General features: G+C 37.6%; 2 protein-coding genes and 1 non-coding gene across 3 annotated transcripts; 2 read left to right on the top strand and 1 right to left on the bottom strand.

The window, feature by feature from the left end:
* Positions 1-8: 8 nt before the first annotated feature.
* LOC114183354 (pleiotropic drug resistance protein 1-like) lies at positions 9-7385 on the top strand. Its single transcript, XM_028070358.1, has 24 exons — positions 9-892; positions 1063-1183; positions 1287-1375; positions 1467-1551; positions 1634-1793; positions 1909-1985; positions 2208-2264; positions 2362-2452; positions 2536-2837; positions 2943-3224; positions 3300-3616; positions 3704-3864; positions 3964-4067; positions 4135-4291; positions 4374-4502; positions 4573-4688; positions 4794-5126; positions 5236-5526; positions 5623-5706; positions 5798-5931; positions 6063-6290; positions 6508-6679; positions 6777-7031; positions 7128-7385. Exons 1-24 carry the CDS (start codon positions 570-572, stop codon positions 7383-7385), a joined length of 4326 nt encoding a protein of 1441 aa, XP_027926159.1. The 5' UTR covers positions 9-569.
* Positions 7386-10354: 2969 nt separating this feature from the next.
* On the top strand, positions 10355-16831 carry LOC114183355 (pleiotropic drug resistance protein 1-like). The gene is given in 29 exon segments (XM_028070360.1): positions 10355-10883; positions 10982-11102; positions 11199-11245; positions 11247-11308; positions 11311-11334; positions 11337-11368; positions 11463-11622; positions 11718-11794; positions 11887-11940; positions 12045-12553; positions 12555-12631; positions 12634-12716; positions 12816-13132; positions 13229-13260; positions 13263-13388; positions 13490-13531; positions 13534-13592; positions 13678-13822; positions 13907-14002; positions 14127-14144; positions 14147-14250; positions 14351-14683; positions 14810-15100; positions 15196-15279; positions 15366-15499; positions 15591-15818; positions 15907-16078; positions 16187-16441; positions 16545-16831. Coding segments are annotated over 29 exon segments (4269 nt in total). The 5' UTR covers positions 10355-10557; the 3' UTR covers positions 16806-16831.
* A 930-nt stretch (positions 16832-17761) lies between these two features.
* On the bottom strand, positions 17762-17833 carry TRNAD-GUC. The gene has a single exon. It is a non-coding gene; the product is annotated as a tRNA-Asp (tRNA).

Raw genomic sequence — 17833 nt, 5'->3', positions numbered from 1 at the left:
CGTAACTGTATGTTACTTTACTTCTATCTTTGTTTGCTAAATAAATTCATAGTAGTCTGCATCTCCTTCTTTTCTATCTTACTTTGATCTTTTTTGTAATTCCAACACACCTACCCAGATGATGTTAAGAGTTCAAATCAAAGAGTTCTATTCTCTTAAGTTTTTCATTTGATAACAAGTGTGCCACCTAATCCATTGCTGCAAGAGTCACACTCTGCTACTCTCAAAACTTCAGTGTGGAGTCCTTATAATTTACAAGGAGGACTTTCATTTAGCATGTCGCTCTTTTCTTTCAGATAGTAGGACTAAAAGGAGTGAACTGCACCAGCAAAGAGATTTTGTTCCAATATGTTTTAGCAACTGAGTTCAATCCATTTAGTCCACCCTTTCTTCTGATATTTTTGTTTTTAAATGAGTGGCTGCAACACTACTACTCCATGGATTAGAATGATGTTTGAATAACAGTCGTTTGGCTAAAATATAATATCTTCTGAAGACGCTGATTTATTGAGTTTGAGAAGTTATTGAAGCTCCATTTTATTTTTTTTTTTCACCTTTTTCTGTTGACAATGGCCAATGGTAACCCGACTAAAGGTACTAGCAGCTTTCAAGTAAGCCGTTCTTCAATTTGGAGAGACGGAAGTGGAGTTTTTTCAAGGAATTCATTTGAAGAAGATGATGAAGAAGCTCTGAAGTGGGCTGCACTTGAAAAGCTCCCTACTTACAATCGTTTAAAGAAAGGCTTGTTAATCACATCCAATGGTGAGGTGAAGGAAATTGATGTCACTGATATTGGAACACAGGAAAGGAAGCATGTGTTGGAGAGGTTGGTAAGAGATGCTGAAGAGGACAATGAAAAGTTTCTGTTGAAGCTGAGGGAAAGAATTGACAGGTAATAAATTCATTTCTAGTATTTCCTTCGTCGTGTCTTGGTTCATGTGATCCATATATATACACATTCTATGGCAACATTACAAGTTAAATATTGTTTTGTTTTCATGCCTTTCCCTGACATTGCATCTATGAGTTTTCTACCTATTCACTATCTTTCAATATTTCTAGAGTTGGGATTAGTTTTCCCACAATTGAAGCTAGATTTGAGCATCTGAATGTTGAAGCAGAAGCTTATGTTGGCAGCAGAGCCTTACCGACATTCTTCAACTTCATTGTTAATACAGTAGAGGTAAACCATGTACCGATTTGATACTTTTTTTTCCCATCAAAACTATAGTTGCATTTTGTTTATCTTTGATCTACAACTAATTATGATGAATTTGATCTTTCAGAGTTACTTGAACTATATGCATATTCTTTCTAGCAAAAAGAAGCACGTGAACATTCTTAAAGATGTTAGTGGAATTGTAAAACCTTGCAGGTGAGAGAGTAGAATTGAAAGGATTCAAAAATCTGAAACCTCATTCATTTTCCAATATCTTAGTCTCATACTTCATCGTTGCATGTATCAGGATGACATTGCTTTTAGGTCCTCCAAGTTCTGGAAAAACCACACTCCTTTTGGCTCTGGCAGGAAAGCTTGATCCAGATCTTAAGGTGAAAAAAGAATTCCACTTTTCTTCATTGGCTTTCTGTTTCAATTGGTTATGTCCAACTCAAGTGCTGATTTATTCTGCAGGTTTCTGGGAGAGTGACTTATAATGGGCATGAGATGAATGAATTTGTACCCCAGAGAACTTCTGCCTATATTAGTCAACATGATGTTCATATAGGAGAAATGACTGTTAGGGAAACCTTGGCTTTCTCTGCAAGGTGCCAAGGTGTTGGATCACGTTATGGTTAGTCAGCTATTTATTTACCTTGGAAATCTTTTGGCTTCATGCTGCTATTGAAAGTGATAACTTCCACTTGTGTGATCCAATCATGACTTGGTATTGTTTTAACCATGTACAGATTTGCTATCTGAACTGTCAAGAAGAGAGATAGCAGCGAATATTAAGCCTGACCCTATTGTTGATATCTATATGAAGGTGAACACGGAGCTTTGAAGTGTGGTTTTGTGTCCAACACTTCCCTTCAAAAATATGTTTTGGGAAGATTACTTGTGTTGAATTTGAAAGTAAAAACTGCTTAGGGGAAAATCATTTCAGTTATTGAAGTTTGCTAAAGGCTATGATTAAATAAAAATTCACTGAATTTATATTGTGATGAACAAGTTGTCTTTTCATGTTCCTGACTTCTGGTGATACCAGGCAACAGCATCTAAAAGCCAGGAAGCAAATCAAATGATGACAGAATACATACTTAAGGTGATATAATACCTTCAGTATCTGTTCTGACTCTCACTCCTACTTCAAAAATACATTCTTAATAGCTCTCAATAATTTGTTCATTTGTTGTTTACAGATCTTGGGGCTGGAAATGTGTGCTGATATTGTGGTGGGGGATGAAATGTTGCGAGGTATATCTGGTGGGCAAAGGAAGCGTGTTACTACAGGTGGTGATCCAAATTGTCCATGCAAGTTATTCCAATTCAGTTTCTGCATTCTATTTTCATATTTTTGCATGCATTATTTGCAGGGGAGATGTTGGTTGGTCCAACAAATGCCCTGTTCATGGATGAAATATCTTCTGGCTTGGACAGCTCCACAACTGTTCAAATTATCAAGTGTCTCAGACAAATTGTTCACATTCTAGATGGAACAGCAGTTATCTCACTATTGCAACCAGAACCAGAGACATACGAACTTTTTGATGACATAATCCTCCTCTCCAACGGCCAAATAGTATATCAAGGACCTCGTGAATTCGTCCTTGAATTTTTTGAATCTATGGGTTTCAGATGTCCTGAGAGGAAAGCTGTGGCTGATTTCCTCCAAGAAGTGAATCAATATTTTCCTTTTCTTATCTCATACACATTATGAATTTGGAAGAAAAATATGCATGAGTATGATCAGAATATCAAATGTGTTTATATTCATTCCCAGGTGACTTCAAGGAAGGATCAACAACAGTACTGGATCCACGAAGATGAGCCATACAGTTTTGTTACAGTTAACGAATTTGCGAAGGCATTTCAATGCTTCCATGTTGGTAGAGAACTTAGAGATGAACTAGCCATTCAATTTGACAAGACAAAGAACCACCCAGCTGCATTAACTACTAAGAAGTACGGGGTAGACATGAAGGAGCTTCTGAAAGCTAACTTCTCAAGGGAATATTTGCTTATGAAGAGGAATGCATTTGTTCACATCTTCAAGCTATCTCAAGTTAGTTTTATATGTTTGATTGTAATGTATCTTATTTTTGTTTTGCATGTGTGATTTTTCTCCTTTTTCCATCAGCTTGCAGTGATGGCAGTGATAGCAATGACAGTATTCCTGCGTACCGAGATGCATAAGGGTTCTGTGGATAACGGGGGAGTTTACACTGGTGCACTTTTTTTCTCCATAGTAATGGTGTTGTTTAATGGGATGGCTGATATTTCAATGAATGTAGCAAAGCTTCCTATATTTTACAAGCAAAGGGACCTCCTATTTTACCCTGCATGGGCATATGCTATTCCCAACTGGGTCCTCAAAATCCCTATTACATTGGCTGAAGTAGTTGTCTGGGTATCTATCACCTACTATGTAATTGGATTTGATCCAAGTGTTGGGAGGTAACTAATCTATCTTCATCTACTTTGGACTTAAGAAGACTCACTGTGATTGTGTGGCATTAGATTTGAGATGTGCCAATGATGCAGGTTTTTCAAACAATATCTTCTGTTACTGCTACTTGGCCAGATGGCTTCTGCATTGTTTCGTACAATTGCAGCAACTGGTAGGAATATGATTATAGCCAACACATTTGGATCATTTGCAATAGTCACCCTTCTGACGCTGGGCGGTTTTATATTGTCAAGAGGTACAAGTATTCAATAGATGCAATGCAACAAACGTTTGTAGTTTTCAAATTTTTGAACCTTACATGTTTGCTTTGCCTTTTGATTTTCTCTTGAAATAGAGGATGTTAAGAAATGGTGGACATGGGGTTACTGGATTTCACCAATAATGTATGAGCAGAATGCTATGATGGTCAATGAGTTCCTCGGCCAGAGTTGGAGCCACGTAATTTCTTGAATCATCAAACTTCAAAATATTTTCCAATTTGTAATAAATAAATTTTCAACTACAGGTTCTTCCTAATTCAACTGAGTCACTGGGAATTGAGGTTCTGAAGTCTCGCGGATTCTTCACTCATGCATCGTGGTATTGGATAGGGGTAGGAGCATTGCTCGGATTTGTTGCTCTATTGAACATCACATTCACTCTGGCTCTCACTTTTCTCAACCGTGAGTATTTCCTCCACACTGTTTTTATATTCATGAAGAAATTTTACTGTGACTCACTTATGCTATGCTAATGATTGAGCAGCACTTGAGAAGCCACAGGCTATCATCTTGAAAGAATCTCATGGAAATAAGCATGAAGACAAAACTCTACAAGATATTGGATTACCACTTAAACTCCCAGGAAATGGTCCAAGTAGCAGCATAGAAACAGGTGATTTATTTTGTGTAATTCACATCAATTCTTTCAGATTTTGAAAAACCTTTCAATTTTCATGCACCAGTGAGGCCAAAGGAAGTTGCCGAGCCCAGCCACGGGAGGAAAAGAGGAATGATTCTTCCATTTGAGCCACATTCTCTTACCTTTGACGGAATCACTTACTCAGTAGACATGCCACAGGTTGATTTCCACGAAAACACCGTAGATAATAAGCACATTATCCTATCATATTCGTAAGTCTGCTTCTTCCAGTAAAACAAAATCCGTTTTGATTTCAACTTGCAGGAAATGAAGAATCATGGAGTAATTGAGGACAGATTAGTCCTTCTGAAGGGTGTTAGCGGTGCATTTAGGCCAGGCATCCTCACAGCTCTGATGGGGGTGAGTGGAGCAGGTAAAACAACTCTGTTGGATGTGTTGGCAGGAAGGAAAAGTGGAGGGTACATTGAAGGCACAATCACAGTTTCAGGGTATCCTAAAAGACAAGAAACATATGCTAGAATCTCTGGCTACTGTGAGCAGAACGATATCCACTCTCCTAATGTTACAGTCTATGAATCACTGCTCTACTCAGCGTGGCTTCGTTTATCTCCTGAAGTCAATTCTGAAACCAGAAAGGTAGCATATAAAGTCCAACAAGACACATTAGCAATTGTCTATGCTAACTGAACTGATCATAGATTTATAGTTAGTGATCTTAAGTGCCGAATCTTATGAATGATTACAGATGTTCATTGAGGAAGTCATGGAACTGGTGGAGTTGAACTTACTGAGGGAAGCTTTGGTTGGTTTGCCTGGTGTGAGTGGTCTCTCCACTGAACAGCGCAAGAGACTAACTATAGCAGTTGAGCTAGTGGCTAATCCCTCCATAATATTCATGGATGAACCAACGTCAGGTTTAGATGCCAGAGCAGCTGCCATTGTTATGAGAACAGTTAGAAACATAGTGGACACAGGAAGAACAATTGTTTGCACCATCCATCAACCAAGCATAGACATATTTGAAGCTTTTGATGAGGTGAGTGCTGTTCTTGATCAAATGATGCCGTGTTTTCTCATTTTTCTTTTTGACTTGCCTTACCAATGAACATAATAATAAAAAATTTGGTTTCAGCTTTTCCTACTAAAGCGAGGAGGACAAGAAATATATGTTGGACCATTGGGTCGTCATTCTAATGAACTCATTGAGTATTTTGAGGTAAGGCGTGTCTGAAAAAAACAGTGACATTTATAGTTCATGATGTTTGTTACGATATTACAGTACTGTTTCTATTCTTGCTTTCATGCAGAGGATTGAAGGGGTTGGTAAAATCAAAGATGGACACAACCCAGCAGCATGGATGTTGGAGATTACAACTTCGGCACGGGAAAAGGATTTGAATATTGACTTTGCTGACATATACAAAAATTCAGAACTATATAGGTAAGTTGGTTTGTTTTGTAGTGTACTTGTGTTACTGCACATTCTACTTTAGCAAAAAATGAATATGTTTTAAAAAAATATGTTACCTAGTTCAAACTAGTTCTGAAAAAAACATGTATTCCATGTGTTAGGAGGAACAAAGCACATGTAGAAGAATTGAGCAAGCCTGCTTCAGGTTTCAAGGAACTTCATTTTTCTTCACAATATGCACAGCCATTTTTCATTCAATGCAAGGCCTGTCTATGGAAACAGCATTGGTCGTACTGGCGCAACCCTCCATATACTGCAGTGAGATTTTTGTTCACTGCATTCGTAGCTTTGATGTTTGGGACAATGTTCTGGGACCTAGGATCCAAAACGTGAGTTACTATTGGTTAATGTATGGTTAAAAAGAGTAATATATCTCTCTTCAAATCTTCTTGATACTTTGTGCTACTAGTCTTGTAACATAATGCATACCACAAAAAGCAAGTACGCGTATCAATGAGAGAATTTTTAAAGAGGATTAGAGCTATTTTATTAAAAAAACATGCACAAGTTTTGTTAAATCCATATCCTCTTATGAACAACATGCAGAAGAAGGAAACAAGATCTGTTTAATGCTATTGGTTCAATGTACAACGCCATTCTCTTCCTTGGGGTTCAGAATGCGTTTTCTGTGCAACCAGTTGTGGCCATTGAACGAACAGTCTTTTATAGAGAAAGAGCAGCTGGAATGTATTCAGCCATTCCCTATGCTTTTGCACAGGTAGCTCATGACTTCTAGAAGCAATATTTAGTATATTTTATGTCAGTTTTACATCTCAATCCAATTAATGTAAATTAATACACCTTTTACTTGTTAGGTTGTAATAGAGATACCATACACTTTTGTCCAAGCTGTAACATATGGCATCATAGTTTATGCAATGATCGGATTCGAATGGACTGCATCCAAATTCTTTTGGTATCTGTTCTTCATGTACTTCACATTTTTGTACTTCACCTTCTATGGCATGATGACTGTGGCTGTAACACCGAACCAACACATTGCTTCAATTGTGGCAACTTCATTTTACGGACTTTGGAATCTGTTTTCTGGATTTGTTGTTCCACAACCTGTAAGTCGCGTAAAATGTAGTGACCAATGCATGTGAGAAAATTAAGTGGCTGCACATATATGCTGATGTTTTAGTTTTATTTTGTATTTTCTATAGAACATTCCTGTGTGGTGGAGATGGTACTATTGGGCATGTCCTGTGGCTTGGACCTTATATGGATTGGCAGCATCACAGTTTGGGGATGTAACAAGCACAGTTGAGGCAAACGAGACAGTGAAAGAGTTTCTGAGAAGATACTTTGGCTACAGAGAAGATTTTGTTGGAGTTGCTGCTGGTGTAGTTGTTGGGTTTGCAGTGCTATTTGCTACTATCTTTGCTCTTTCTGTGAAGGTTTTCAATTTTGAAAGGCGATAGAATAGAGTACATGCTTTCAAGTGAATGCCACTGGTGTAAAATATATAAAAGAAAGAGAAAAAAAAGAAGAAGATATGATGTTAATGGTAGTTTTGAATTCGGTGATGATCCCTTTGTAATTATAGGTGGCTTATCACGTTTCTCAGTTTGGACGTAAGTTGGGATTTAATCAACTATTTGTCCAACCAGGTTCAATGTCTCTGGTTCATCTAGAGAGAACATTGACCCATGTTCTTCTTATCTATGTAGTAAAGACACACTTGTCATTGTTATTTATTGCTATTGTTATCTAATGTAGCATACAATAATGAAGTTTCTATTTGTGTGTGGTTGGGTTTCGGTGATACTCATCAGATGGCGAATAAGTTATAAAATTATTTTGAACAACAAAACAAAATCACAAATGGCAAGTTGCAAATGATTGAGAATGCATGTAAGTATGAGTTTATGTCCTACATTAGGTAGAGATCTAAAGTTAAATATCTCATAAAAGAAGATCTATAAATTTACTGACTTAAGTGTTTTTGTTCCGATTCCGATCCAAGTTCGTCCGGCAGCTATTGTTAGAACAACCACCGTGTTCCCGAGTGGTATTGTCCGCTTTGAAGTGTTTTGAACTCCGTCACGGTTTTGTCGTTAAAAGGCGTCTCAACCTCGATTCCTAAGCGATGTGAGACTTATTGGGTGTACCAGAATAAACCCCCAGTCGAGGACAAAGAAAGTTGAAGGGGAGTTGGTTGAAGGGGAGTTGTCGGTCCCCATGGTAGGCGTCAATGTTCCGATTCCGACCAATTTTCTTATGTGATCAGACTCGGGTCACGCCGTGAATCTCCTTTCTGGGACTCATCACAAATTACATGTCACCCTTGCATCACTAGTCTTAGAAAAAAGGTACAAAAGAGGTGGCAAAGACAATTTGACAAAAATTGTTAGTATCAATTTCCCCGTCCCACCTTCCCACCTTGTTCATAATGTCTTCCGATATAGTTTAGTCTCCTTTGGGGTGTACTAAAAAAATAAAATAAATCACTCTGCATACCCTACGAGTCAGGTCAAAACCAGAAACATGATTGTATTCATTGTGTGTAGAATCATAGAATGGTTGCATATTATTTTAAAACTTTCAGGCTAAGAACCAAATTAATGAATATGTTTTTTTTTTTTAGAAATAAATAAAGCATCTAGAAGAAAGAGCAATTTAAAATAGAAACATGGTCTTTGGTCCAGCCACCGAATCCGATCCGATTAATTAATTCGGATAGGAAAGAGACAAGAGAGAACGAGTCCAACATCATTTTATTGATTGATTTTACGAGTGGCATCTAAATGGTAACTTAAGGTTTCATCTTTTGTACATTTTTTTCTAAATAAACAAACTTGTTGGCTGCTTTTCTGTATACATTGGCTACTTTATTCCATCTAGAAGTCTTGCAACTTGTTCAAGCTTTTCTGGATAAACAATTTTAAAACCTTATACACACTGTAGTTCTGAATTGATGCTATGCTGTGATCACAAGATTCATGAACACCAAACAATTCTAGATGGCCCCATACACGCTTTAAGAAAGAAAAGTTTAATAACTATTATATTTTTCTGATAATTCTTCTTTACTTCTATAAAAAATTGAAATTTGTCAAAATTTTAAGGGAGGTAATTTGGAGCATTAAAATTCAAAGGACTAAATTGTTGCAAGTGACAATCAATCAATTGTACCGTGACAGAGATCAAGTGGACCGGATCACAATCGAATAAATCGTGGCATTTGGGCTTGTGGTACAGTCCTAAGTAAAAAGAATTGTGCCCTCACTAACAGCTATAGTTTTTAGTCAAGTGATAAACGTTTGATCTAACATAAATTTTTTCTTTTTTTTCAACAAATGAAGAACCGATCAATTTCAGTGACCGGTTTCAGATATAAAATTTTTGTTCACCCAGAGAGTCAAGTCAAGGCTTTGATCGTTTCTAGTTGCAATTGTTTTGGAAATGAAGACTCAAAAGCAATACTATTGAGATTCAAACTTTCAGGCATTTATTTTCTTTAAAATAAAGAAACGGAAATTTCCACTTATGTTCTTGTTTTACTGTTGATTTCTATTTTTAATAGAAACGATTTTCTTTCTGTCTTGATTTTAATAAGGTGTCATGTCTTGTCTCGAATCTTTCAATTTACAGCCCGAAAGTTCAGGCTCCAAAGTCTTCACTGGATATATTTTTTTGGATAATTCTAATCTTTTGAATGACATTATTTTGTTTTTATTTTTGATATTTTATTATCCTTTCTCAATTATTTTTGCTGAATTATATTATTAACATTGTCAACTAGTGTTAGGATCATTAATCATTATCCCAACGTGAACTAGCGGGTTTAGCCGCCTTATTTTAATCCAATAATTAAGAGCAATACCTGTCTTACGTTTTTTTAAAATTTTTTGGTTAGTTATTAAATTGTTTTTTCTTAATCAAGACACCTTAGTACAAGAGATAACTAGTTGATGATCATATATATATATATATATATATATATATATATATATATATATATATATATATATATATATATATATAATAGCATTATAAAGTAATGCGTGGGTTTTACGATTCCGTACCAACTGATAATTAATAACATGATAAACAAAATTTGTTTCTTTTTATCTATTTACAGTTGGTTATTAATTAATACTGTGATTAACGGTTGAATAGTGTTTAGTGCAGTAATTTTTGTTGGGTGACAGTGAAACATTGAGCGCATTTATCAGTTGTTTAAGATATTGTGAAAATGACAGTTACTAAAGTAACATAAGATTTGGTGTTTGGCATGATTTTCTGTTATTAAAGAAAATAAAAGAGAAGGAAAAGGTGGTATGAATGAGTAGCGGTATTTCATATTTAATTTCAAGGTTTGACTCTTGAATATCAATGGCCGCCTCGTTTTGCCGTCAAAAGTATATATAGAGAGACATGGTTTTCCGATTCCCTACTACTCATTTCAGAAAAGAAGGAACCGCATTTCGCTCTCATTTCACATTCTTTCATTCTTTTACCTTCACCACAAAGCAACGCAGACAGTGGTGTCTGGTTCCGTCACCTTGTCGAACAAGAAGAAGAAGAGAGAAGAGAGAAAGAAAAAACAGGGTGGTGCGGTGTGGCGGGTAACCGCGAGAATCTGAGAGAATGGAGGGCAGCGATATATACAGAGCAAGTAACAGTATGCGATCGAGAAGTTCGACGGTTTGGAGAAACAACAGTGTGGAGGTATTCTCAAGGTCTTCACGCGAAGAAGATGACGAAGAAGCTCTCAAATGGGCTGCTCTCGAGAAGCTCCCCACCTACAACCGTCTCAGGAAAGGTCTGCTGACAGCATCCCATGGAGCCGCCAACGAAATCGACGTGGCTGATCTTGGCTTCCAAGACAGACAGAAGCTTCTTGAGAGGCTGGTCAAGGTGGCTGAGGAGGACAACGAGAGGTTCTTGTTGAAGCTCAAGGAGCGTATTGACAGGTTCATTACCTCTTCCTAACACAACTGTATCAACCCATACATAACCTTTTCAGAGACTCATTTTTTTTCGCTGTTTTATTTGTTATTGTTTGATACAGAGTTGGGCTTGATATTCCAACCATTGAAGTTCGATATGAGCATTTGAATATTGACGCAGAGGCTTTTGCGGGAAGTAGAGCTTTGCCTTCTTTCATCAACTCTGTTACTAATGTCATAGAGGTAGGGAAGGGTTGATTTAGTGTGTATATATATAAGCTTGGTTCTTCGTTTTGTTCTGTTTTTTCAGTTAGTCTCATCATGGTTTTGGTGTTGCAGGGATTTCTTAACATGCTCCATATTGTCCCAAGCAAAAGAAACACGTTACATTCTCAAAGATGTCAGTGGGGTTATTAAACCTCGCAGGATGACACTGCTTTTGGGTCCTCCAGTTCAGGAAAGACCACACTCCTCTTGGCCTGTCTGGAAAGCTTGATAAAAGTCTTAAGGTTAAACTACTTCTTTTTATATACACATGGTAACAGTTTTCTTTACAAACAAAAGGAGAAAGCAAACTGATATCGATACTGATGTTTTGTTCAGGTTTCCGGAAAAGTGACTTACAATGGACACGAACTGAACGAGTTTGTACCCCAGAGAACCGCTGCTTACATCAGCCAGCATGATGTTCACATCGGAGAAATGACTGTGAGGGAAACCTTGGCTTTCTCAGCGAGGTGTCAAGGGGTTGGATCACGTTATGGTTAGTTTCCCTTTACCATCTTTACAAAATCTAATTTAACATGTATGCAGCCAACTAAGAATGACTGATCATCATTTAATTTCTTGAATCCGCAGACATGCTATCTGAGTTGTCTAGAAGAGAGAAAGCAGCAAATATCAAGCCTGACCCAGATCTTGATGTCTACATGAAGGTCACCAAAAGAACCTCTGTTAATCTTTTTTTGAGTAAAATAGAAAAACCAAAACTTGGATTGCATCTGATTATAATCTTTTGATGTAACAGGCAACTGCAACTGCAGGCCAGGAGTCAAGCATAGTGACAGATTATACAATGAAGGTAATGCTTAAACAAACGTGATTCAATTCAATTATGTGATTATATAAGCTAGAGTTTGTTATGATGACCAAGTTATTGAACTCGTTAACTGTTTATCTTGGCAGATTCTGGGGTTGGATATATGTGCTGATACCATGGTGGGGGATGAGATGTTGCGTGGGATCTCTGGAGGGCAAAGGAAGCGTGTTACTACTGGAGAGATGTTGGTTGGACCAGCGAATGCTCTGTTCATGGATGAAATCTCCACAGGGTTGGACAGTTCCACCACGTTTCAGATTGTGAGCTCTCTCAGGCAATATGTCCACATTCTAAATGGAACTGCTGTCATATCTTTGCTCCAGCCAGCACCCGAGACTTACGACCTTTTCGATGACATTATCTTAATCTCCGACGGCCAAGTTGTTTACCATGGCCCTCGTGAATATGTTTTGGACTTCTTTGAATCCATGGGTTTTAGATGTCCAGAGAGGAAAGGTACTGCTGATTTCCTTCAAGAAGTGACTTCCAAGAAAGATCAAGCACAGTACTGGGTTCGCAGAGATCAACCATACAGATTTGTGACAGTTACTCAATTTGCTGAGGCATTTCAATCATTCCATATTGGAAGAAAATTGGGAGGAGCTGGCAGTTCCATTTGACAGGACTAAGAACCACCCTGCTGCATTGACCACTAAGCGGTTTGGTATCAACAAAAGGAGCTGTTAAAGGCTAACTTCTCAAGAGAGTATTTGCTTATGAAAAGGAATTCATTTGTCTACATCTTCAAACTATGTCAGGTTGGTTCTGTTCTAGACTTCGACCTTGTTTTATATCAAGAAAAACTGACGTATATGATTATCCTTTTTACTTACAATTTTGCTCTTGATGCTTTTCAGCTTTTCATCATGGCGTTAATTGCATTGACACTGTTTTTCCGAACGGAGATGCCCCGTGATAATCTAGACGATGCAGGTGTTTATGCTGGCGCTATATTTTTCACATTGGTAACGGTGATGTTTAATGGAATGGCTGAGATTTCCATGACCATTGCTAAGCTTCCTGTTTTCTACAAGCAACGGAATCTTCTATTTTATCCCTCTTGGGCATATGCAATTCCTTCGTGGATTCTCAAGATTCCCGTTACATTAGCCGAGGTTGCTCTTTGGGTAGTCCTCACCTACTACGTTATTGGATTTGATCCAAATGTTGGGAGGTACAGAAACTTCTTTCATCAGTTTGGAGCAAGTGAATTTGCTGCTTCTAGTAGGTTACATGTTGCTTATAATGTGAGTTCTTGGATTTTATGCAGGTTCTTCAAGCAGTTCCTCGTGCTGTTTTTATTAGTCAGATGGCTTCTGGATTATTCAGAGCTATTGCAGCACTTGGTAGGAACATGATTGTCGCCAACACATTTGGATCCTTTGCAGTTCTCACGCTTCTTGCATTGGGTGGTTTCATTCTGTCAAAAAGTAAGTTAATCACACAAACACTTGACTGAAAAATAGAGGAATTTCTATCATAATAGGAAAATCTAAGCCATTGATTCTGTATTTCATTGCCAATGAAACAGGGGATATCAAAAGCTGGTGGATTTGGGGTTTCTGGATTTCACCTTAATGTATGGGCAGAATGCTTTGATGATCAATGAATTTCTCGGAAACAATTGGCACAACGTAATTTCTTGAACTAACAACTTTACAATGTGTATACTTTTGTTAAGAACGGCGCGATTCTAAGTTCTTTTCTCTCTAATTACAGGATACCTACGATTTAGGAGTTGCGTATTTGGACTCTCGTGCATTCTTCACAGATTCATATTGGTATTGGATAGGCTTCGCGGGATTGGTTGGATTTGTGCTCGTTTTGAACGGGTTGTTTGGTTTTGCTCTCGAATTCCTTGACCGTGAGTACTTTTCACGTCATTTATACTTTAAATTTCTTTTTGGAAATGAAAGATTTTATTAAAAGAATGCACCTGAATTTGCAGCATTTGATAAGCCACAAGCATCAATAACTGAAGAACAACCAGAAACAAATACACCTAATGGAGGAGCTGTAGCAGAAGTTGAATTACCACGTAGAGGTGAGCTATGTTTCTTATTTGTCCCCATGAATACTCAATGGTAATCATATTCAATGATTAATAGGAATAGGAATTCGAATTATAGCTCAAGTCTCTGAACAATTATATCTCAAATGTCTTGCAGAAAGTTCAGGAAGAGATGGTTCGCTGTGGAGTCCAGCCATGGAAAGAAAAGAGGAATGGTTCTTCCTTTTGAACCACATTCCATCACCTTTGATGAAATAGTATACTCCGTTGACATGCCACAGGTAAATCACATTCCATGTTATAAATTTCTAACATTGTCTCTATTCTAACACTCTAGCCAGAAAAAATTAGATTTCTAACTCCCTTGATTTCCACTTGCAGGAAATGAAGGATCAAGGTGTGCAAGAGGACAGACTGGTGCTTCTGAAGGGTGTTAGTGGTGCATTCAGGCCTGGTGTTCTCACAGCTTTGATGGGTGTAAGTGGTGCTGGCAAGACTACGTTGATGGATGTTCTGGCTGGTAGGAAAACCGGTGGATATATTGATGGAAGCATCAAAATTTCTGGTTACCCTAAGAAGCAAGAAACATTTGCCCGTATCTCTGGATACTGTGAGCAAAATGATATCCATTCACCTCATGTTACAGTTTACGAATCCTTGGTCTACTCAGCATGGCTTCGTTTACCTTCAAGTGTTGATTCCAAAACCAGAAAGGTTAGTTAGTAAGGACTAGGGAGAAAAGTAAAAGCATTTTAAATTTAAGCTGTTCATTGAGATAGCTGGCTTTGTCTTCTTAGAGGCTGATTGTTCGAACTTTTTGGATTTGACAAATGGTTGCAGATGTTCATTGATGAAGTCATGGAATTGGTGGAGCTGAACCCATTGAGGAACTCGTTGGTTGGATTACCCGGTGTGAGTGGCCTCTCTACCGAACAGCGGAAGAGGCTGACTATTGCGGTTGAATTGGTGGCTAACCCGTCCATAATTTTCATGGATGAGCCTACTTCTGGGCTAGATGCAAGAGCTGCTGCTATTGTCATGAGAACAGTCAGAAACACTGTGGACACTGGAAGAACCGTTGTGTGCACCATCCATCAGCCCAGCATTGACATATTTGAAGCATTTGATGAGGTGAGTGACGACAATGACAAACGAAAACATGTCTTCCTTGGTTTCTCTCCCCCGTAGGCTTGAGTCTAACATGATGTTTTTCTGTGTGATTCCAGCTATTCCTGATGAAGCGTGGAGGACAAGAAATATATGTCGGGCCACTGGGTCGTCATTCTAGTCATTTGATAAAGTATTTTGAGGTAAGATCATACTCTAATAGTAACTTAGAACGATCATCATTATTCACAGAAAATACTAAATTTTCCCAATAATTTCCACTGTTCAGAGCATTGATGGAGTGAGCAAAATCAAAGATGGATATAACCCTGCTACTTGGATGTTGGAAGTTACAACCACAGCTCAAGAGCTTAGTCTGGGTGTTGATTTCACTGACCTGTACAAGAACTCTGATCTATATAGGTAAGACAACGCAAGTGGATAGGAATTTACTAACTCTTGTTTGTTTTCTTGATTTTCATAATGCTTAAGTGAGTTTTTCATGGCTTTTCAGGAGAAACAAGCAGCTTATACAAGAATTGAGTCAACCTGCTCCTGGTTCAAAGGATCTTCATTTCCCTAGTCGATACTCTCAGTCCTTCTTGGTCCAATGCCAAGCTTGCTTATGGAAACAACGTTGGTCATATTGGCGTAATCCACCATACACGTCTGTGAGGTTTTTCTTCACCACTTTCATAGCCCTGATGTTTGGAACGATGTTCTGGGACCTCGGAGGAAATCAGTAAGTAAAATATTAATGAAATTGAAAATAATTTCTTATGACTCTTGGAAATTCCACTGGTGTTCTGATTACTTGGGTGATTTTACAGTTCCACCAGAGGAGACTTGATGAATGCTATAGGTTCAATGTACACTGCTGTTCTCTTCCTTGGAGTACAAAATTCTTCCTCAGTACAGCCAGTGGTTGCAGTTGAAAGGAGTGTCTTTTACAGAGAAAAAGCTGCGGGAATGTATTCTGCCTTACCCTATGCATTTTCACAGGTATCATAACATAACATAACATCATTGTTGATTTTAAAAACATGAAAAGTACTTTAGTTTGCATACATTGATCATGTTAACAAACAAACTGGGTATTTGTTGTGACAGATTCTGGTGGAGCTACCTTATATCTTTGCTCAAGCAGTGACATATGGTGTAATAGTTTATGCCATGATCGGATTTGAGTGGACTGCAGAGAAATTCTTTTGGTATCTATTTTTCATGTACTTCACACTGTTGTACTTCACCTTCTATGGCATGATGGCTGTGGGAGTGACACCAAACCACCATGTTGCTTCCATCGTGGCTGCTGCATTTTATGCAGTTTGGAATCTCTTCTCAGGATTTGTTGTTGCAAGACCTGTAAGTTTTTTGCTGCCACCCAGCTTTTGAATTAATGAAATACTATGAGAAATGCATGAACATAGATTCAATTATAATGTTGTTGTTTTTCTATTTTGAACAGAGCATTCCAATTTGGTGGAGATGGTACTACTGGGCATGCCCAGTGGCTTGGACCTTATATGGATTGGTTGGATCTCAGTTTGGAGATTTAACTGAATTCATGTCTGAAGAACGCATGACTGTGAAAGATTTCATAGAAACCAGTTATGGTATCGAACATGACTTCATTGGAGTTGCTGCTGTTGTGGTTGCTGGCATTGCTGTTCTCTTTGCATTTATTTTTGCTGTTGCAATCAAGACCTTTAACTTCCAGAAGAGATAGATTGGACTCTTCCTGCAACCTGAACGATTCTTTATATTTTCATCTTACCTCTATACTTTATTTTACTTGTATTGTATCCATCAGATATGCAGAAATTTTCAACTTTTATGGTTTTTTATGTATAAACGCAAGCAAAAAAGTAAGATAGTACTTGTTTTATTCAATATTATGTACTTTTTGACTCCAATCTGTAATAATAAGTTCTGAGTTCTAAATTTCTATTCAACTTTGGTAAAATTTCTCTTTTATGTTTACTTGATCCTCTTCCCACCTCTCTGCACATTTAGTATATCAGATATAGAAAATGACAGCTTTTATTACACTTTTGGATGATTAGTTCACTTCTAAATGAAAAATAATGAAATGATAAAATAAGATTGGCCAATTTTCGTGTAGTGTATGGATCTTAAGCAAAAACATATGACATGCATTGTTAATCAATCAGAAACACTTCTAGCTCCATAATTAAGCAGATAATTGAGGATGATAAGGTAAAGGAAAAAGGGTTAAGAGAAGTTATATATGTCTTTTGAAAGCAATGAAACTGAATTCGCTTCATGATTTTGCTGTTGCAGTTCAATTTTAAATCAATACATGTAATATAACATCATAATCTAAATAACTTCATCAGATAGTGTATGATCCATGGGATTTTCCTGACTAGGAGGAACTACAGCAGAGAAGCACAACATAGCTGACAACAAGATCATTTGAGACACATACATAAAATACTACTCATTTTGAAAATTTGTTTTGGAAAACTTGTTTTCATTTATTCTAAAAAACTCATTTTACAAAAGGTAAACAAACTAATTTTAAAAATTGAGGGGTGTAAGAAGAAGAGGATCATTATTTAGTTATGGGCTCATCTTTGACCCAATCAAAAAGTACCCATGCAAATTAAAGCACGAGTTTAGACTCCGAATTCTGAAAAAAAAAAACGCCAAAAGCACAAACGCCGTTGCCGGGGATCGAACCCGGGTCATCCGCGTGACAGGCGGATATACTCACCACTATACTACAACGAC

The sequence above is a fragment of the Vigna unguiculata genome, chromosome 5, assembly GCF_004118075.2.
Source record: "Vigna unguiculata cultivar IT97K-499-35 chromosome 5, ASM411807v1, whole genome shotgun sequence".
Lineage (NCBI taxonomy): Eukaryota > Viridiplantae > Streptophyta > Magnoliopsida > Fabales > Fabaceae > Vigna > Vigna unguiculata.
This window is presented reverse-complemented; position numbering and strand designations above follow the sequence as displayed.